Raw genomic sequence first — 23,120 nt, forward strand, 5'->3', positions numbered from 1 at the left:
ATTTATCTCTTATTTTTCTGCCCATTCCACCATCCTGTTCATGCCTTGCCTAAAGGACATGAGTGAATCAGATGATTTTCACAACAATCAGTAATGGTTACACAGTCACTATTCAGCCAGTTTATAATTTCAAACTTTTATTCAATTTTTGCCATGTGCCATGGTGAGATTTGAATCCATGCTACCAGAATATTACTTTGAGGTCCTGGATTATTAGTCTAGTGATGTTACCACTCTGCGACTGCCTACCAGTCGGGATGATGAAGGCATCAGAGGTGGGTGACATATGCGCTGCACTTAGCAAGGATATTGGATGAATTGAGCTTTGTGAAGAATGATTGAGTCTGAGAGGTCAGTATAAGGGCATTTGAAATGAAAGCCTTCAATTGATGAAGGGGTTGATCAAGTTATTAAAAACAGAAAACAAAGTTCAGAGCAGATGAGGTTAATTCAGATAGTCTGATTTAAAATGTTTTGATAACAGCAGTGTCATTTATGTTATTAATCAACCACATAGGTCACGAACATTACTGATCATTATTTAGTTCAAAGATGGTAGATTGTTGGTGATGAAGAGGAAACATCTAGTTCATGATGAAGCATTGTAATATTCCTTTTGTTGCTGTTTAAATCACAGCTCAATTATTCCAGCACTCACCTTGTCAGCAATGGGAGATGGGGCAGTGCAAACCAAGGATCACCAGGGTGAGTAAGAGGACACTGCTTTTAGAAGTGATGGTCACATCTCTGGATTTAAGTGGATGCTACATGGCATAATGAGGATGCAGTTTTAAAAACTCTTTCATGGATGTGAGTGTCCTGGCAAGGCCAGCATTTGTTGCCTTGAACTGGGGGGCTTGTTAGGCCATTTCAGATGACAGTTAAGCATCAACGACCTTGCTGTGTATCTGGAGTCACAGGTAGGCCAGACCAAGTAATGATGGCAAAGATGCCACCTGTTAAAATCTTCTCCCATCCGTTCATTTGTGATTTTTGGCACAAGATTTGTGTTTGACAATCCATTATTTACCCAATCATTCTTTAACCTTGATTGTGGTGTAGTGTGAGTATTATCTCTTCCTTGGTTCTGAATAAAATGGAAACATTTTCTACAAAAACTGCCAGGAATATGAATTGGTAATTGAGCGATGGCTGTGAGGCTGAAGCAGCTACAGAAAACATTTTCAACTTTGCATCATGAGCTAAACACCAAGATTGCAGTCAAGAAAATGACAAAGCCATAGCTAAGTTTCAGAAATTTCTATTTGCTAAGTCAGTGAATATTACTGTAACACTTTGAGGTATGTCCCATCGTTCTCTTCATATTGAGCCCTAACATATATCTGTCAACACTCTGGATAAAATCGCATAATATATGCCACTTATCTTCCTTATTCTGTCTGATCTGTCCTACCCTGCTCTTATTATTATTGATGTGGTTTCCATCACTTTCTTATACTTTGACATTGCAGACGTTGTCCATCACTGTTCATTCAGACACCGGCACGTTAGGTGTCAGGAGGCTGAGAACAATCCCAAAAGCCCAGCTTTCTATCAGCCTCATGATAATGTATTTTCAGGAACTGATCAGCTGTCCTGCAATGAAGAAACAAAACCTGTGAGAAGTGTAGGAGAAAGTAAACTGCAGAAAGGTGAGCAGCTATATGATCAGGAAGGAATGGAGAATCTGGAAATACATGAACCTAACTTCAGAAAAGCTCAGGAAAAAAGAAAGGACTCAGAATACAGGTGAGAAGCTGTTTCCATGAAATAGAGAGTAGATACTAATTGGTCATAAATGGGTTTTGCAAGATGTAATAGTGTACTGCAGGAGTCAGTACTGAGGCCTCAAGTGTTTAAAATTTATACAAATTACTTGGATGACGGGACTGAAGATGTGGTTACTAAATTTGTTAAGTACAAAAGTAGACAAAAGGAGGCTACAAAAGGATATAGACAACTTAAGTGAGTGGTAAAGATCTGGAAAATGTGACAATATTGATTTTGACAGACCAATAGAAAATAAGCATTTTATTTAAACGGTGAGAGGTTGCAGAACTCTAAGATGCAAAGGATCTGGGTGTTCTAGTGCATAAATTACAAAAGGCTGGAATGAATATTTAACATGTAATTAGAAAAACAATAAAATTTCATTTTATGAGAGAGGAATTAAATATAATAGGGAGTTCTTCACTGGTACAGAACACTGTTGAGACCACATCTGGAGTACTGTGCAATATTTCTGTCCTTGTTGAAGGAAGGATGTAAATGTGTTGATTGCAACTCTGAGAAGACTTATTAGATTATTACTTGGAATGTGTGAATTATTTTATGACAAAAGATTGGACAGGTTAGGCTTGTTTTCATTGGAGTTTACAAGTGGAGAAGTTGACTTAATTTAAACTGTAAGATCCCAAGGTGCCTTGATTGGGTGTACATGATGAGGATGTTTCCACTTGTAGGAAAAGTCTAGAACTAAGTGATAAGCATTTAAGACAGATGAAGCCAAAAGTTTCTCTCAGCGGATTGTGACTTTTTGGGACACTCTTTCTCAGAGCCAATGGAAGGAGAATCTTTTTTAAGGCAGAGGTGACAAGGAGGTGAACGTTGATACTTTTAGACATTCAAATCCTCAAGGTGTATGGAGAGAAAGTGAGAATATATTGAGATAGATGATCAGACATAATCATCTTGTATGGTGGAGCAGGCTCAAAGGGATGAATGGCCTACTCCTGCTTCAAGTTTCTCTGCATCTATATAGGTAGGAATGTGGATTTGAAGTTACAATCAGGTCAACCGTGACCTTATTACGTGGTGAGCAGAGTCAAGGGTCCAAATGGCCTATTCCTTAATCCTAACTCCCATGTTCATTTGTGTTGGTCTCAGATTCCAACAGTATCCTGTTATGGGGGAGAGACTAACCTTGTTGATTGCCTTGTTAGGCACTTAATCTTCAGTTGAACTATTTTCCCTTTGCCTTGCATTTTGGCATTTCTTTCCAATTCCTAACTTCCTACTATTCACCTGTAAGTTATGAAAGATGAGGAATGCTGTAGTGATAGCGATAGTCACGTAGAGTAGGGTAAGGGTGGGTGGAATGAGCCTCTAATATTAGTTTTGAATGGACTGTGAACAGCAACAGTGAAGAAATCAGGATAAGAAATGGGTGTGCTGAAGTTAAAAAGGATATTGGATTTAGATTAGTTTTGGATGAGTTGAGGATTGTAGGCATCACTTAATGAGATTGTGGCTAATCCAATAATCCTTAATTTCACTTTCTTGCCTTTTCTCCATGACTCTTTATTCTCTTAGTGATTTAAAATTGTCTATTTCAACCATTGATATACTTAATGACCCAGCCTGTACAGCCAACTTGAATAAGTAATTTCATAGAGTCATGGTTGAGCTAGGGAGGCTAGTTTCAAGAAGTTGATGGAGGGATTAATCAAGCTTTAAAAATAGAAGAGAATTCAGATAGGACAAGATGAATTTACACAGTCTGATAAAATTGTTTCTCTTAACAGCAGTGCAATTGGTGTCACGCCTGAGAAATCCTTGTAAAATTGTCCTGAAATTAGAATCACTGATCTTTCTTTAGTTCAGAGATGTTAGACTGTCAAGAATAAAGACCAAAGATCAAGCTTGTCATGAAATATTTTAATATACCTGTTCTTACTGTTCAAATCACAGTTCAGTCATTCCAGCAGTCCTGGTGTCAGCAATGGGAGATGGTACCGTGCAAACAAACGCCGAGGATCATCATGGTGAGTAAGAGTGAGCAGATTTTAGCTGCTAGTCACACATTTAGTCACATTTACGTGCTTCCAAGGAAGGCATGGCATGCCTCCCATTGATACAGTCTCTCACCCCAATCATTTGTGTTGTTGGCAGAGCATTTGTGATCGACATTCCATTGTGACAGACTCAACCAATAAAAGACACTCTAAACTCCACCCTTCACATATTACTCTCACTGAATCCCCCACTGTCAACATCCTTGGGGTTACCATTGACCAGAAACTCAACTGGACTCACAACATAGACACAGTGGCTGGAAGAGCAGGTCAGAGACTAGGTATACTACAGTGAGTAATTCACCTCCAGACACCCCAAAGTCTATCCACCATCTACAAGGCACAAGTCGGATGTGCGATGGAATACTCCCCACTTGCCTGGATGGGTGCAACTCCAACGACACTCAAGAAGCTTGACATCATCCAGGACAAAGCAACCTGCTTGATTGACACCACAGCTACAAACATTCAATCCCTCCACCACCGGCGCTCGGTAGCAGCAGTGTGCACTATCTACAAGATGTACTGCAGAAGTTCACCAAAGATCCTTAGACAACACCTTCCAAACCCACGACCACTTCCACCTAGAAGGGCAAGGGCAGTAGGTACTCAGGAACACCATCTCCCATTGCTGACACCAGGACTGCTGGAATGACTGAACTGTGATTTGAACAGTAAGTTCCCCTCCAAGCCACTCACCACCCTGACTTGGAAATATACTGCCATTCTTTCACAGTCATTGGGTCAAAGTCCTGGAATTCCCTCCATACCAGCATTGTGGGTCAACCCAAGCAAGTGTACTGCAGCGATTCAAGAAGGCAGCTCACCACCAACTTCTCAAGGGCAAGGAGGGATGGGCTATCAATGCTGGCCAGCCAGCAATCCCCAAGTCCCAGAAATTAATAATAAAAAGTCTTTCTTTAACCTTGACCAGTGCGTAAGTGTGGGCATCAGCACTTCTGGATTTCCAAACAAAAGGGAAATATTGTTGATTAAAAACTTCAGGGAACATGAATTGAGAATTGACTGACTGTTTTCAGGCTGCGTCAGTTACAGACAAAACTCCATCCATGCAGCAAAATTACGAGTTGCACATATCCAAAACCAAAAAACTGTAGCAATGTCTACTGGGCAAATAAATATCCCTAACCCCTCATAATACTACTCCAGTATATATTCACTTCCAAGGAACACCTATTAATACACACTATATACCTTCACAATAACTTTGTATAATCTACGTTGTACTTTTGCACAGTAACATTTGTACATCCAGCACCTATCCTCAGAATGCTGTCTGACAGACCACATTTATTATGGTAGCATGTTCTGGTGTATCTTACATTTCTCTCAGTAAAAGGCACAAACATACCCCCCCCGATTACCTTGTAAAAGATCCACGGGATATACCACACCTCAGTAATACGCTTCCTGATATACCTGATTCCTGCCACCACATCCATCCTTATTTTCATTTGTTGGAGAGAATCCTGAGGGACAGGATTTACATTTTTGGAAAGGCAAGTACTGATTAGGAATAGTCAGCATGGTTTGGTGTGGGAAATCATGTCTCACAAACTTGATTGAGTTTTTTGAAGAAATAAGATTAGATTAGATTACTTACAATGTGGAAACAGGCCCTTCGGCCCAACAAGTCCACACCGACCTGCCAAAGCGCAACCCATCCAGACCCATTCCCCTACATTTACCCCTTCACCTAACAGTACGGGCAATTTAGCATGGCCAATTCACCTAACCTGCACATTTTTGGATTGTGGGAGGAAACCGGAGCACCCGGAGGAAACCCACGCAGACACTGGGAGAATGTGCAAACTCCACACAGTCAGTCGCCTGAGGTGGGAATTGGACCCGGGTCTCTGGCGCTATGAGGCAGCAGTGCTAACCACTGTGCCACCATGCCGCCCACCGAAAGAAAACAAAGAGAATTCATGAGGGCAGAGCGATGGATGCGATCTGGGTGGGGAATGGGTCTGGATGGGTTGCGCTTCGGCAGGTCGGTGTGGGCTTGTTGGGCCGAAGGGCCTGTTTCCACACTGTAAGTAATCTAATCTATATGGACTTCAGTAAGGTGTTTGACGAGGTTCCCCATGGGAGACTGGTCAGCAAGGTTAAATCTCATGGAATACGAGGAGAACTAGCCATATGGATGCAGAACTTGCTTGAAGGGAGAAGACAGATAGTTGTGGAGGGTTGCTTTTCAGACTTGAGGCCTGTGACCAATGGTGTGCCACAAGAATCAATGCTGGGTCCACATTTAAATAAATAATTGGAGGTATAATAATGAGTTTGCAGATGACACCGAAATTGGAGGTGTAGTGGACAGCGAAGAAGGTTACCTCAAAGTACAATGGAGGTACTCAGTTGGGCCAATGGGCTGAAGAGTGGCAGATGTAGTTTAATTTAGATAAATGTGAGGTGCTGCATTTTAGAAAAGCAAATCAGAGCAGGACTTACACACTTAATGGTAAGGTCTGAGGGAGTGTTGCTGAACAAGAGACCTTGGAGGTTCATATTTAGGCCACTTTTGGAATATTACGTGCAATTCTGGTCTCCTTCCTATTGGAAGGATATTGTGAAACTTGAAAGAATTCAGATAAGATTTACAAGGATGTTGCCAGGGTTGGAGGATTTGAGCCATAGGGAGAGGCTGAATAAGCTGGGACTATTTTCCCTGGAGCGTTGGAGGCTAAGGGGTGACCTTACAGAGGCTTATAAAATCATGAGGGGCATAGATAGGATAAATAGACAAGGTCTTTTCCCTGGGGTGGGGGAGTCCAGAACTAGAGAGCATAGGTTTAGGGTTACAGGGGAAAGATATAAAAGGGACCTAAGGGGCAACGTTTTCTCAAAGAGGGTGGTGCGTGTATGGAATGAGCTGCCAGAGGAAGTGGTGGAGGCTGGTACAAATGCAGCATTTAAAAGGCATCTAGATGTGTGTATGAATAGGAAAGGTTTAGAGGGATATGGGACAAGTGCTGGCAAATGGGATGAGATTAAGTTAGGATAGCTGGTCGGCATGGACGAGGTGGACCAAACGGTCTGTTTCTGTGCTGTACATTTCTATGACTCTATAACTGATTTATAGGAGAGATTGGACAAGCTAGTCTCCTAACCTCTTTTTCTCTTTAGAGGTGAGGAGACTGAGAGGGCATCTTATAGAAGTGTTTAAGATCATGAGCGGCACGGATAGGGTGAATGCACTGTGTTTTTCCCAGCGTTGCGGAACGGAGAACTGGATGGCATCAGAGAGTCATAGACATAAACAGCACAGGAACAGACCCTTTGATCCAACTCATCCATGCCACAGTTTAAGGTTGGAGGGAAAAGAATAAATTGGAACCTATAGGGCAACCTTTTTACAGAGTTGTATGCATATGAAATGAGATGCCAGTAGAAGATGTTGAGACAGGTACATTATCAACATGTAAAAGGCATTTGGACAAATACATGGATAGGAAAGGTTTAGAAGGATATGGGCCAAGTGTAGGGAAATGGGATTAACCTGGATCGACATATTGGTCAACTTGGACCAGTTTGGACCAAAGGGCCTGTCTCCGTGCTGTAGGATTCTATGACTCTACCCGCTGATATAGCCCAGTTTTAACTTAGTATCTTTGGTAATGTACATTACCTTAGTCTCCATGAAGCTTCTGTAAATAACCTACTTGTCTCTCAATAGCACTATCATAACGCATAACTGCTCAGTAACACACTGTTACATCCCAGGCCTTCTCACATTAAGACTGTCACGTCTCACTCTTCCTAGCAGTACTCACACTACACTGTGTGCCCATCTCATTTCATCTCCAGCACATGTATTGGATGGGGAGAGCACAACACAAAGCTCAGCATCTGTTAGCCTTGTGCTAATGTATTTTCAGAAAACAAGCAACTCTCAAGTGGTGAAGAAGCAGAGTCTGTGAGAAGTGAAGGTGAAAATAAACTGCAGAAAGGTGACCAGCTGCATCATCAGGAGGGAATGGACAGCGGAGAGGTGCATGAACTCAACTCCAGAAAACCTGAGGAGAAAGCCAAGCAGGACTCAGGATCCAGGTAAGGAGTTTGTCCTGGTAAACTTGGATTCAATCAGTAATGGATTGAATAATGTCCTGCAGTTGGGATGATTCATTAACTTCAAAGACTTTGTTGATTGTTCTTTAGGACACCTATTTTTACTTAATTCTTGACAGTACATTTCATTATTCAAAGGATCATCACCACAGAAGCGATCTGTTCTTTTTACACTGGTTCTTTGAAAGAGATATTCAAAGTATTTCTATTTCCTTATTGTCTCCCTATAGTTTTGCATTTTTGTGTTTGCATTTTAGGACTTAAGCAACATTTTTTGTAAATTATGATTTCAGTGTCAAGTATAAATGGTGAGAAGTGATTTGGAAGAGAGGCTGGAAGGAGTTGAAATGAATTTTGAGCTAAATACAGACAGTCACTGAGGGACAATAACAAAGAAGAGATTAGGAGTGAGTAATGGGTGCACTGAATTTGGTAAAGATATTAAATGTAGAGTTTTAAATGACTGAATTTGGAGTTGAGAATATTTAGAGGTTGCTGAGTGAAATGAGCACAGTTACAAGAAGAGGATGAGTGAGATTAATTTGAGTGGCTGACGAAAGTGTTTATAATTGACTTCTCTTGGTGTTAACCAAACAGGCCTGGGAAACTGTGTAAAAATGTTGAGATTAGCATCACTGATCATACTTTAGTTCAGAGATGTTCGACTATTTGTAATGAAAGTAGCTTATCATTAAATGTTTTAATATTTCTTTTGTTGCTGTTTAAATCACAGCTCAGTTATTCCAGCAGTTGCCTTGTCAGCAATCAGAGATGGAACAGTGCAAACAGAGTCTGAGAATCCCCATGGTGAGTAAAGGGAGGAGCTTTTAAAAGCAATGGTCGCACCTTTGGAATTAAGTGGCTGCTACACATCTTTTATCAAGGGTACAAAGGCTTCAGTTGACACCATCTCTCACTAAATTTCTTTATCATGTAAGCAGAGTATTTACAAAAGATACTCTATCATTTACCCAGTCTTTCTTTTAATCGTGTGTGTGTGTGTGTGTGTGTGTGTGTGTGTGTGTGTGTAATGTGGGTGTCAATTTTATGAATCTAAAAACAATACTGTTGCTAATGCTAGAAATTGACTCATTTTGGGGACTATAATGAGTTATGAAGTCATCTTCAACCTTGCATCGCATGAAGAGAAGTAGACCAGGAGAAAGTGAGGACCATTTGACATACATTAGCCATTTGGCTCCTCCAGCCTGCTCTGCCATTCAATAAGATAATGATTGATCGCTTGGTGTTTCAATTCCATATTCCACACAACCCCAATAATTTTTTATTCCATTACCTAACAGAAATCTATCTATCTTCATCTTGGAAATGTTCAATGACATCATCTCCTTCTGAGACAGTGTTCCAATATTGCACAACCCTGTGAACGAAAAATAAACTTCATCTCTGCCCTAAAAATGTAACCCCTAATTTAAAACCGTGCCCCCAATCCTCGTCTCTCATACAAGAGGAAACATATTTTCCACCTCCACTTCGTCAAGACAGCTTTGAAACATGATTAAGTCATCCTTCACACTTTTAAGCTCCAGTGGAAACAAATCTAATCCATCCAACTTATCCCAAGGAGACGACTGATGCTTCCAGGTATTAATCTAGCAAATTTTTCGGAAGTGTCTGCAATGTATTTGCATCACGTCTTCCCACATTATACTCCATCTGACAGATGTTTTGGCCAATCACTCAATCTATAAATATCTATTACAAGCAACATAGGAACTTGTTACAACAGATTTTCTGACGTATCTTTTCATCATCTGCAAATTTTGCTACCATGCCTTCCTTCCCTCAGGTAAGTCATTGATATAAATTATAAAAAGTTGAGGCCCTAGAAAAGACAACTGTAGAACTCAACACATTACATCTTGCCCATCAGATGAGGACCCATTTATGTGTAAACTCTATTTTCTGAGAGTCATGCAATCATCTATCCGAAAATAGAAGAAATTGCTGGAAAAACTCACCAAGTCTGAGAGCATCTGTGGAGACAAAGCAGAATTAATGCTTCCGATCCAGTGACCTTTCTTCAGAATCATCTACCCATATCGATCAGTTAACCCCACGACCATGAGCTTTTATACCCCAAAGTAAGCTTTAGTACTTATCAAGTGCCTTCTGGAAATTAAGTACAATGTCTTTTATTTGCATTCCATGTTGCTCTTTCATAGGCCTCTAATAAACATAATTTCCCCTCATGACGACATTCTGACTCTTCTAGATTCCCTAAAAATTTGTGTCTAGCCATAACTTCTTTAGTGATTGACTCCAAAATACGCTGTAGGAGCAGACATAAGCCATCAGATCATCAAATGTGCTCGGCCATTTAATGGCTGATCTGATAATCCTCAACTCCACACTCCTGCCTTTTTGCCAAAACATGAATCAAGGAGTAGCAATAAGGAGGGCTGATATCTTGGAAGGGTCATCAAATGATGCTTTGTGGGTAGAATTTCAAATTAAAAAGGGTGCAATCTCACTGTTTGGTGTGTATTTAGACCCCCAAAGAGTCAGTTGTAAATTGAGGAGAGGATATGTAGTCAGTTCACTAAGGAATGTGAAAATAATAAAAGGATACTTCTATTAATGGATTTTGGCTATCCTAATATTAATTGGGATAACCATAGTATAAGGGTTTAGAGGGGGAAAATTTTTTGAAATGTATATTGGAGAGCTTTTTTTTTGGCAACATTTGGATTATTGTACAAGGGATGGTGCAGTGCGGAGTCAAATTCTGGGGAATGATGCTGGACAGGTGTTCAAAGTGATGGTGAAGACCAATTTATGATAGCGACCACAACATCTTATGTTTTAAGTTTGTTATGCAAAAGGAGACAGACAGTCTGCAAGAAAGGGTATTGGATTTGGGTAAAGCAGGACCTGTCCAAAATAGACAGAGCAACTATATGAGACTAAATTTACAGCAGTAGAATGGGAAGCATTCAGAAAGAAATGGGGAGGTTACAGGTCCAATATGTTCCTTTTATGGTGAAATGTAGGAGCAACAAGCCCAGAAAATCCTGCATGTCCAGAAATATTCAAAACTGGATAAAAAAGAAACAAGAGATGTATAACAGGGAGCAAAGCACAATAGAGGCCCTACAGGAGCAGTGGAATAAATAAAAAACAATTAGGGGAGCAAAACGGAGGAATGAGAAAATGTTGACAGGCTACATTAGGGAGAACCCCAAAACATTCCACAAGTATAACAAGGGGAAGAGAATAACTGGGGAAAATGTAGGGTCTATTAGGAATCAGAGGGGCAATCTGTGCATGAAGCTGAAGGAAGCTGGTAGATGTTAAATATAAGTACTTCACATTTGTCTTGCTCAGGAGGAAGAGGATGCTCATATAGAATTCCAGAAGATTGAATGTGCAGTTCCTGGGCACAGACCTTCCCACAGTGCGGCCCTCCCTCAGCATTGACCCTCCGACAGTGCTGCACTCTCTCAGCTCTCACCCTCCGACAGTGTGGCAGTCCCTAAGCACTGAGCCTCCCACAGTGTGGCACTCCCTCAGCACTGACCCTCTGACAGTGCAGTTCCCCCTGTTTCCTGATCCTCTGACAGTGCACCATTCCCTCTGTACTGACCCTCCCACAGTGTGGCACCCCCTCAGCACTGACCCTTCTACAGTGCGGCGCTCCCTCAGCACTGACCCTTCTACTGTGCGGCGCTCCCTCAGCACTGACCCTCCCACAGTGTGGCACCCCCTCAGCACTGACCCTTCTACAGTGCGGCGCTCCCTCAGCACTGACCCTTCTACTGTGCGGCGCTCCCTCAGCACTGACCCTTCTACAGTGCGGCGCTCCCTCAGCACTGACCCTTCTACAGTGCGGCGCTCCCTCAGCACTGACCCTTCTACAGTGCGGCGCTCCCTCAGCACTGACCCTTCTACAGTGCGGCGCTCCCTCAGCACTGACCCTTCTACAGTGCGGCGCTCCCTCAGCACTGACCCTTCTACAGTGCGGCGCTCCCTCAGCACTGACCCTTCTACAGTGCGGCGCTCCCTCAGCACTGACCCTTCTACAGTGCGGCGCTCCCTCAGCACTGACCCTTCTACAGTGCGGCGCTCCCTCAGCACTGACCCTTCTACAGTGCGGCGCTCCCTCAGCACTGACCCTTCTACAGTGCGGCGCTCCCTCAGCACTGACCCTTCTACAGTGCGGCGCTCCCTCAGCACTGACCCTTCTACAGTGCGGCGCTCCCTCAGCACTGACCCTTCTACAGTGCGGCGCTCCCTCAGCACTGACCCTTCTACAGTGCGGCGCTCCCTCAGCACTGACCCTTCTACAGTGCGGCGCTCCCTCAGCACTGACCCTTCTACAGTGCGGCGCTCCCTCAGCACTGACCCTTCTACAGTGCGGCGCTCCCTCAGCACTGACCCTTCTACAGTGCGGCGCTCCCTCAGCACTGACCCTTCTACAGTGCGGCGCTCCCTCAGCACTGACCCTTCTACAGTGCGGCGCTCCCTCAGCACTGACCCTTCTACAGTGCGGCGCTCCCTCAGCACTGACCCTTCTACAGTGCGGCGCTCCCTCAGCACTGACCCTTCTACAGTGCGGCGCTCCCTCAGCACTGACCCTTCTACAGTGCGGCGCTCCCTCAGCACTGACCCTTCTACAGTGCGGCGCTCCCTCAGCACTGACCCTTCTACAGTGCGGCGCTCCCTCAGCACTGACCCTTCTACAGTGCGGCGCTCCCTCAGCACTGACCCTTCTACAGTGCGGCGCTCCCTCAGCACTGACCCTTCTACAGTGCGGCGCTCCCTCAGCACTGACCCTTCTACAGTGCGGCGCTCCCTCAGCACTGACCCTTCTACAGTGCGGCGCTCCCTCAGCACTGACCCTTCTACAGTGCGGCGCTCCCTCAGCACTGACCCTTCTACAGTGCGGCGCTCCCTCAGCACTGACCCTTCTACAGTGCGGCGCTCCCTCAGCACTGACCCTTCTACAGTGCGGCGCTCCCTCAGCACTGACCCTTCTACAGTGCGGCGCTCCCTCAGCACTGACCCTTCTACAGTGCGGCGCTCCCTCAGCACTGACCCTTCTACAGTGCGGCGCTCCCTCAGCACTGACCCTTCTACAGTGCGGCGCTCCCTCAGCACTGACCCTTCTACAGTGCGGCGCTCCCTCAGCACTGACCCTTCTACAGTGCGGCGCTCCCTCAGCACTGACCCTTCTACAGTGCGGCGCTCCCTCAGCACTGACCCTTCTACAGTGCGGCGCTCCCTCAGCACTGACCCTTCTACAGTGCGGCGCTCCCTCAGCACTGACCCTTCTACAGTGCGGCGCTCCCTCAGCACTGACCCTTCTACAGTGCGGCGCTCCCTCAGCACTGACCCTTCTACAGTGCGGCGCTCCCTCAGCACTGACCCTTCTACAGTGCGGCGCTCCCTCAGCACTGACCCTTCTACAGTGCGGCGCTCCCTCAGCACTGACCCTTCTACAGTGCGGCGCTCCCTCAGCACTGACCCTTCTACAGTGCGGCGCTCCCTCAGCACTGACCCTTCTACAGTGCGGCGCTCCCTCAGCACTGACCCTTCTACAGTGCGGCGCTCCCTCAGCACTGACCCTTCTACAGTGCGGCGCTCCCTCAGCACTGACCCTTCTACAGTGCGGCGCTCCCTCAGCACTGACCCTTCTACAGTGCGGCGCTCCCTCAGCACTGACCCTTCTACAGTGCGGCGCTCCCTCAGCACTGACCCTTCTACAGTGCGGCGCTCCCTCAGCACTGACCCTTCTACAGTGCGGCGCTCCCTCAGCACTGACCCTTCTACAGTGCGGCGCTCCCTCAGCACTGACCCTTCTACAGTGCGGCGCTCCCTCAGCACTGACCCTTCTACAGTGCGGCGCTCCCTCAGCACTGACCCTTCTACAGTGCGGCGCTCCCTCAGCACTGACCCTTCTACAGTGCGGCGCTCCCTCAGCACTGACCCTTCTACAGTGCGGCGCTCCCTCAGCACTGACCCTTCTACAGTGCGGCGCTCCCTCAGCACTGACCCTTCTACAGTGCGGCGCTCCCTCAGCACTGACCCTTCTACAGTGCGGCGCTCCCTCAGCACTGACCCTTCTACAGTGCGGCGCTCCCTCAGCACTGACCCTTCTACAGTGCGGCGCTCCCTCAGCACTGACCCTTCTACAGTGCGGCGCTCCCTCAGCACTGACCCTTCTACAGTGCGGCGCTCCCTCAGCACTGACCCTTCTACAGTGCGGCGCTCCCTCAGCACTGACCCTTCTACAGTGCGGCGCTCCCTCAGCACTGACCCTTCTACAGTGCGGCGCTCCCTCAGCACTGACCCTTCTACAGTGCGGCGCTCCCTCAGCACTGACCCTTCTACAGTGCGGCGCTCCCTCAGCACTGACCCTTCTACAGTGCGGCGCTCCCTCAGCACTGACCCTTCTACAGTGCGGCGCTCCCTCAGCACTGACCCTTCTACAGTGCGGCGCTCCCTCAGCACTGACCCTTCTACAGTGCGGCGCTCCCTCAGCACTGACCCTTCTACAGTGCGGCGCTCCCTCAGCACTGACCCTTCTACAGTGCGGCGCTCCCTCAGCACTGACCCTTCTACAGTGCGGCGCTCCCTCAGCACTGACCCTTCTACAGTGCGGCGCTCCCTCAGCACTGACCCTTCTACAGTGCGGCGCTCCCTCAGCACTGACCCTTCTACAGTGCGGCGCTCCCTCAGCACTGACCCTTCTACAGTGCGGCGCTCCCTCAGCACTGACCCTTCTACAGTGGGCTCGAAGGGCTGAATGGCCAACTGCTGCACCGACTCAGCACTGACCCTTCCACAGTGCGGCGCTGCCTCAGCACTGACCCTTCCACAGTGCGGCGCTGCCTCAGCACTGACCCTTCCACAGTGCGGCGCTGCCTCAGCACTGACTATCCCAACAGTGCAGCACCTTGTGATCAAACCTGTTTGAAGTTCATGCTGATATCTCCTGCAGTGAGACCTGAATGTACAATCTTTAGTCTGAAGGTATGACCTATACCCCGCTGGACTGTTACAGGGATTGGGGGTTACCTAGAACTTGTAGATGGATCGCTTTTATAAAAGTGTGATCTTTGAATCCGTCCTCATCCACATGAAAGTAATAGTTGTCATTGTCTTCAGCTCTGAGGTTATCAATCTTCAAGGAGCAATTGTTCTGCTCCAAGCCCCAATTACATTTGTATGTCCAACAAAAGTGGACATCCTATAATTCGCATCTTTGCTGTAGGCGATAGTGTATTTCCAGTAGTACCAGTATTTAAACCAAGCTCCTTTCACGGCCTTGTAAGGGTGGGATGAAAACTCAAAGATGCAGGCTATAACCACACATGTCGAGTGTGTGGTGCTGGAAAAGCACAGAAGGTCATGCAATATCTGAGGAGCAGGAGAATCAACATTTCCAGTAAGAGCCCTTCGTCAGGACCACACACGGCCCACTGACGGCCCTCCGATCTACAGTTGGCATTATCCATTCTTTTGTCATTACACCTGAATGAGAGAGAGAGAGTGAGAGAGAAAAAAAAAAGAGGTCTAGAGCATTACAGAACCAATTACAATTATGTTGGGAAACAGTGCATAGAGGAGCCTGACGGACCTATTACATGGATAATCGCACATTAGATTTAGATTACCTACAGTGCGGAAACAGGGCCTTCGGCCCAACAAGCCCACACTGACCCTTCGAAGAGTAACCCACCGAGACTCATGCACCTATCACTATGGGCAATTTAGCATGACCAATTCACCTGACCTGCTCATCTTTGGACAGTGGGAGGAAGCCGGAGCACCCAGAGGAAACACGCAGACACAGGGAAAATGTGCAAACTCCACACAGACATCGCCCGAGGCTGGAATCGAACCCGAGTCCCTAGCGCTGCTAGGCAGCTGTGCTAACCACTGAGCCATCTGAATCTGGAGCAGAAGTCGGCCATTTAGGCTCTTGTTTACTGATCTGTTTATGTTTAGAATTCCACATTCCCAGTCCTATCTATCCAATAACCTCTGATTTCCCCAGCCCAACAAGAATCTATCCCATCCTTTACAATATTTACTGTTCCCAACGCCTCCACTGTCTGAGGCAACAAGTCCCAAAGTCGCGCACACACACTGTTTTAAAAAAAGATGACCTGTAATTTTAACACAGAGCCATAAAAGTGGATAAATCTCCAAGATCTGATCTAGTGTATTCCAGGATGCTGTGGAAAGTTAGGGAGGAATTGTCAGTGACCTACAGACCTGTGAATCTGACTTCGGTGCTGGGTAAGTTGTTGGAGGTGATTCTGAAAGATAGGATTTACACACATTTAGAGAGGCAAGGAATGATTACGGATAGTCAGTATGGTTTTGTGCGAGGAAGTTTTTTGAGGAAGTAACGAAAAAGTTGATGACAGCACAGCAGTAGACATTGTTTACTTGGACTTTAGTAAAGCCTTTGACAAAGTTCTACATGGTAGACTAATTAGTAAAGTTGGATCACATGAGATTCAAGTTGAGTTTGCCAATGGGGAAAAAAGGCTGAACAGCAGGAGACAGAGTGGTGGTCGACAGTTGTTTTTCGGGCTGGAGGCCTGTCGCTAGTGGCGCTCCACAGGGATTGGCGTTGGATCCACTTTTGTTTATAATTTATAATAATGATTTAGATGAGAAAATAAAAGGTATGGTTAGCAACTTTGTGATGACACCAATGTTGGTGGCATCGTGGACAGTGAAGAAGGTTTTCGAAGATTCTAAAGAGATCTTGATCGATTGGGTCAATGGGCTGAAGTGTGACAGGTGGATTTTAATTTGGCCAGATGTGAGGTATTGCATTTTGGTAAAACGAACAAGTGAAAGTCTCATACAAATAATGGTAGGCCCTTGGGTAGAGTTGTAGAACAGAGGGACCTGCTGGTTCAGGTACATATTTCTTTGAAGTTTGTATACAAGGTGGATAAGAAGTGCTAATAGTATGCTTACCTTCATTGCTCCGACCTTTGAGTGTAGGAGTTAGAAATTCATGTTGAGGTCGTACAGTGTCAGTACATCCAGCAAGGAGATTTAAACTGTTCACTGTTCTCTAGGTATGGCCTCACTAGCATGCTATACAACTGCAGAATAATATCCCTGTTTTAAACTCCATCCCTCTGGCAACGAAGGACAATATTCCATTTGCCGCCTTAATTACCTACTGCACCTGCAAATCAACCTTTTTATGATTCATGTATAAGGACACCCAGGTCCCTCTGCACAGCAGCATGCTGCAATTTTTCACCATTTAAATAATAGTCCATTTTGTTGTTATTCCCACCAAAATGGATGACTTCACATTTGCCAATATTGTACTCCATCCGCCACACCATTGTCCACTCATTTATCCATATCCCACTGCAGCCTTTCAATGTCTCTGTTCACTTTGCTGTACTACTTACCTTAGTGTCATCTGCAAACTTTGACATATTACACTTGGTCCCCAAATCTAAATCATTTTTGTAAGTTGTAAAGAATTGTGGTCTCAACATTGATCCTGAGGCACACTACTAGCCACTGATCTCCAACAGAAAAACATTCATTTACCTAGGGAAGAATATTATAAACGTGTTACTGGAAAAGCGCAGCAGGTCAGGCAGCATCCAAGGAGCAGGAGAATCGACGTTTCGGGCATGAGCCCTTCTTCAGGAATGAGACCTCATTCCTGAAGAAGGGCTCATTCCCGAAACGCCGATTCTCCTGCTCCTTGGATGCTGCCTGACCTGCTGCGCTTTTCCAGCAACACATTTTCAGCTCTGATCTCCAACACCTGCAGTCCTCACTTTCTCCAAGAATATTATAAAGCTGAAGAAGGTTCAGAAAAGATTTACCAGGATGTTGCTCGGAATGGAAGGGAGAGACTGGATGGGCTGGGACTTTTTTCACTGGAACGGAGGAAATTGAGGTTTGTAAAATCATGAGGTGTATACAAAAGGTGAATGGCAGGTGTCTTTACCCTATGATGAGAGATTTCAAGAATAGGTGGCATAGTTTTTAAGGTGAGAGGAGAAAGATTTGAAAAAGACCTGGGGGCAACACTTTCCCACAGAGTGATTTGCATGTGGAATGAACTTCCAGAGGAAGTGGTAGTTACAGGTACAGTTACAACATTTAAAAGACATTTTGATAAGTGCATGAATAAGACATCTCTGGAGAGACATGAGCCAGTGCAGGCAGGTGGGATTGGTTTAGTTTGGGATAATATTATCTATTACTGGTTAGACCCTTTGGTCTAACCAGTAATAGATAATACTGGAAAGACCAAAGGGTCTGTTGTCATGCTGTATGATTCTAAGAGGATGCATCCTTGCCACATCCAATTTGAAAAGACCCTTCAAGATCTAATAAAGTGATGGTCTTTTCAGCCATGTAAAAAGTATTTATTCAGATTTAATTGATAAGCTGAATTAAAGCAGATGAAAGGGTGCCAGCCCCTGAAGAGGCAGTTTAAAAAGAAACCAAAATTGAAATGAACAAAATTCAAAGCAGTATTGTTTCTACTTCACCAGGTGACCACAAGCACAGACAGCCTGCAGTAAGGCTGTGGACTCTGTCTTTATGTACTTAATGAGAAGGCAAACGCAATATCAGGTTTTATTGAAAAAGGGATGGAGTATAAACATTTTGCGACAGCTGTACAGGACACTGGTTTCTGCACACCTCACTTGCATGCTTGGTCTTGTTATTTAAGGATGGACAGATATCTTCAAACCAGTCAGCTCAGGCAGGCTATGAAGCACCACTGCAGCAGTTGGGATGTGAACCCAGGCCTCCTGGATCAGAGACCGGGACTGTCAGGGTCTGTTTCTATGGTTTTTGAATCAATGACTCTCTGACTTTCTATCCTGTGTCACAAGAGTCACCTGATGCTTATGAAGGGCTACAGGTTGACGTGCACTGAGTGCAGGTTGGGCCCATAACCCATTGGGGTTTAATACAGTGATCTGACTGAGATCCTAAGTGGAGGATTAGTGAAGCAATTCCCCCATGGTGAAGCTTCTTAAAGCAGTGTATTGTTGTGTAGGCGCTATATGAATGCATTTGAGAGTACTGTCTCCAGATCACTCCCTTTTAGATACTGAGGTAATACTCTCAGCCCCAAAGCATTTTTCCATCTTCTGCCCTGCTGAAGCACCACCAACCTCTGTGGGAGTGTTTGTTGCTTGAGAGGTTTCCCAAGACAGTTCATGTGGGGAGAGGCTGGGATCATCCCAATCGGAGCAGAAAAGGATAATAGTGAGATTGAATCGAGGTATTCAAAATTACCAGAGGTTTCAATTGAGCTACTGAGGGAGACACTGTCGCCAGAGGCAATAGGGTCAGTCACCAGAGGGGGACAGATTGGAGAGAATCAGGAAAGGAACTAGAGGAGGGGGGAGGGAGAGGAGCAGAATTTCTTTTTAACACATCAAGTTATCTGATCAGAGACACTCTGTCTGAAAGGACAGAGGTGGTGGTGGAGGGTTGTTTTTCAGACTGGAGGCCTATGACCAGTGGTGTGCCAAAAGATTGGTGCTGGGTCCACTACTTTTCGCCGTTTATATAAATGATTTGGATGTGAACGTAGGAGGTATAGTAAGTAAGTTTGCATATGACACCAAATTAGAGGCTTTTACCTCACAGTAGAACAGGATCTTGATCAAATGGGCCAATGAGCTGAGGAGTGGCATATGGAGTTTAATTTAAATAAATGCGAGGTGCTACATTTTGGAAAAGCAAATCAGAGCAGGACTTACATACTTAATAGGCTGACTAGAGGGGAGGCCATATCGGATTTGGTGTTTGACGACGAACCAGATCAGGTGTCAGATCTCTTGGTGGGAGAGAATTTCGGTGAGAGTAATCACAACTCCCTGACTTTGACTGTAGGCATGGAAAGGGATAGGAGCAGAAGGTATGGAAAGTATTTAATTGGGGGAGGGGGAATTACAATTCTGTTAGGCAGAAACTGTGGAGCATAAATTGGGAACAGATATTCTCAGGGAAATGCACAACAGAAATGTGGAGGTTGTTTAGGGAGCACTTGCTGTGAGTGCTGGATAGATTTGTCCCACTGAGGCAAAGAAGGCATGGTAGGGTGAAGGAATCTTGGGTGACAAGAGATGTGGATCATCTAGTCAAGAGGAAGAAGGAAACTTACATAAGGTCGAGGAAGCAAGGATCAGGCAGGGTTCTCGAGGGTTACAAGTAGCCAGGAAGGCACTGAAAAATGGATTTTGGAGGGCTAGAGAGGGGCATGGAAAAGCCTTGGGTAGAATTAAGCAAAATCCCAAAGTATTCTACAGTTACCTAAGGCAAGAGAATGGCCAGAGTGAGGGTAGAGCCAATCAGGGATAGTGGAGGAAACTTGTGCCTGGAGTTGGAGAAGGTAGAGGAGGTCCTTAATGAGTACTTTGCTTCAGTATTCACCCGTGAGAGGGACATTGTCATTTATGAGGACAGTGTGAAATAGGCTGATATGCTTGAACAGGTTGATGTTAAGAAGGGGCATGTGCTGGAAATCTTGAAAAACATGAGGATAGGTAAGTCCCCTGGGCCGGACGGGACATGCCCAAGTTTACTAGGGGAAGTGAAGGAAGAGATTGCTGTGCCTTTGCATCCTCACTATCCACGGAGTAGTGCCAGATGATTGGAAGGTGGCAAATATTATTCATTTGTTCAAGAAAGGGAATGGGAATAACCTGGGGAATTACTGACCAGTCAGTCTTACAATGGTGGTGGGCAAATTATTGGAGAGGATTCTGAGAGACAGGATTTATGATTATTTGGAAAACCACCGTTTGATTAGAAATAGTCAGCATGGCTTTGTGAGGGGCAGGTCATGCCTCACAAGCCTTATTGAATTCTTTAACAATGTGACAAAACACATTGATGAAGTTGGAGCAGTGGATGTGGTGTGTATGCGTTTTAGCAAGACGTTTGGTAAGGTTACCATGATAGCCTCATTCAGAAAGTAAGGAGGCATGAGATACAAGGAAATTTGGCTGTCTGGATACAGAATTGGGTGGCCCAGAGAAGACAGAGGGTGGTAGTAAATGGAAAGTACCCAGCCTGGAGCTCGGTGACCAGTGGTGTTCCATAGGGACCTGTTTTGGGAACTCTGCTCTTTGTAATTTTTATAAATGACTTGAATGAGGAAGTGGAAGGGTGGGTTAGTAAGTTTGTCAATGACACGAAGGTTTTTGGAGTTGTGGATAGTGTGGAAGACACTGTTCTAGGTTGCAACAAGACGGCATGGTGGCATATTGGTTAGCACTGCTGCCTCACAGCGCCAGAGACCCGGGTTCAGTTCCCGCCTCAGGCGACTGTCTGTGTGGAGTTTGCACATTCTCCCCGTGTCTGCGTGGGTTTCCTCCGGGTGCTCCGGTTTCCTCCCACAGTCCAAAAAAATGTGCAGGTTAGGTGAATTGGCCACGCTAAATTGCCCATAGTGTTCAATGCAGGGGTGAATGTAGGGGAATGGGTTTGGGTGGGTGCGCTTCGGTGGGTCGGTGTGGACATGTTGGGCCGAAGGGCCTGTTTCCACACTGTTAAGTAATCTAATCTAATCTAAAGACATTGATAGGATGCAGAGCTGGGCTGAGAAGTGGCAGATGGAGTTCATCCTGGAAAAGTGTGAAGTCATTCACTTTGGAAAGTCAAGTTTGAATGCAGAATGCAGGGTTAAAGGCAGGATTCTTGGCAGTGTGGAGGAAGAGGGCTCTTGAGGTACATATCCACAGATGCCTCAGAGTTGCTACGCAGGTTGACAGGGTTGTTAAGAAGGTGTATGATGAGTTGGCTTTCATGAGATGAGTTTAAGAGCCACGAGGTTATGCTACAGCACTATTAAGCCCTGGTTAGACCATAATTGGAATATCGTGTTCAGTTCATTATAGAATAAATCTCCTCTGCACCCTCTCTAGCTTTAGAGAGGGTGCAGAGGAGATTTACAGTATGCTGCCTGAGCTGGAGGGAACATCTTATGAAGAAAGGTTGAGGGAGCTAGGGCATTTCTCATTGGAGCGAAGAAGGATGAGAGGTGATTTGATAGAGGTGGACAAGATGATGAAAGGTATAAATAGAGTGGATAGCCAGAGACCTCTTCTCAGGGCGGAAATTGCTATCACAAGGGGGTATAATTCTAAGGTGCTTGAAGACTTAGGGGAGATGTCAGAGGTAGGTTCTTTACACAGAGTGATTGGTGCGTGGACAGCAGTGATAATGGAGTCAGGTACATTAAGGACATTTAAGCGAATCTTGGATAGGCACATGGATGATTGTAAAATGAGGTTAGTTAGATGTTAGAATAGGATAAGAGGTCAGCACAACATGGAGGACCGAAGAGCCTTATTGTGCTGTATTATTTTATGTTCTTAATGTCAAACATAGAGGTGTGGCTATCAGAAATGATGATAGCAATCAGCTGCAATAGGGCACTGTATAGTAGAATGAGTAAATGGATGGCAGATAGGATTTAATATTGCAAAGTATTATCGAGTTATTGATACCAAACCTTATCGAGTTCTTTGAGGATGTGACTAGAAACGTTGATGAGGGTCGAGCTGTGGATGTGGTGTATATGGATTTCAGCAAGGCATTTGATAAGGTTCCCCATGGTAGGCTCATTCAGAACGTCAGAGGAACTTGTGTCTGGATACAGAATTAGCTGGCCAACAGAAGACAGCGAGTGGTAGTAGAAGGAAAATATTCTGCCTGGAAGTCAGTGGTGAATGGTGTGTTGTACAGGGCTCTGTCCATGGGCCTCTACTGTTTGTAATTTTTATTAATGACTTGGATGAGGGGATTGAAGGATGGGTCAGCAAGTTTGCAGACGACACAAAGATTGAAGGTGTCATTGACAGTATAGAGGGCTGATGTAGGCTGCAGCGGGACATTGACAGGATGCAGAGAATGAGCTGAGAGGTGGCAGATGGAGTTCAACCTGGATAAATGCGAGGTGATGCATTTTGGAAGGTCGAATTTGGAATCTGAGTACAGGATTAAGGATAGGATTCTTGGTAGTGTGGAGGAACTGAGGGATCTTGGTGTGAAGGTACATAGATCCCTTAAAATGGCCACCCAAGTGGACAGGTTTGTTAAGAAAGCATATGGTGTTTTGGCTTTCATTAACAGGGGGATTGAGTTTAAGAGTCGTGAGATCTTGTTGCAGCTCTATAAAACTTTGATTAGACCGCACTTGGAATACTGCGTCCAGTTCTGGTCGCCCTATTATAGAAA

The 23,120-nt window shown here is 45.3% G+C and overlaps 1 protein-coding gene across 10 annotated transcripts in view; it reads left to right on the forward strand.

Annotated features, from left to right (window-relative positions):
* Nucleotides 1–23,120, forward strand: part of dnaaf1 (dynein axonemal assembly factor 1) — a 131,954-nt gene that overhangs the window by 28,330 nt on the left and 80,504 nt on the right. For 6 of the 10 annotated variants that reach the window (XM_043707396.1, XM_043707397.1, XM_043707394.1 and 3 more), the window contains 5 exons: nucleotides 638–705; nucleotides 1,581–1,749; nucleotides 3,691–3,764; nucleotides 7,697–7,868; nucleotides 8,620–8,693. In XM_043707396.1, the coding sequence (XP_043563331.1) occupies nucleotides 638–705; nucleotides 1,581–1,749; nucleotides 3,691–3,764; nucleotides 7,697–7,868; nucleotides 8,620–8,693 (557 nt within the window). Of the gene's footprint in view, nucleotides 1–637; nucleotides 706–1,580; nucleotides 1,750–3,690; nucleotides 3,765–7,696; nucleotides 7,869–8,619; nucleotides 8,694–23,120 lie in introns of those variants that run through there. The other 4 variants (XM_043707403.1, XM_043707400.1, XM_043707399.1 and 1 more) reach the window with 4 other exon arrangements.

The sequence above is a fragment of the Chiloscyllium plagiosum genome, chromosome 17 (genome assembly GCF_004010195.1).
Source record: "Chiloscyllium plagiosum isolate BGI_BamShark_2017 chromosome 17, ASM401019v2, whole genome shotgun sequence".
Classification (NCBI taxonomy): Eukaryota; Metazoa; Chordata; class Chondrichthyes; order Orectolobiformes; family Hemiscylliidae; genus Chiloscyllium; species Chiloscyllium plagiosum.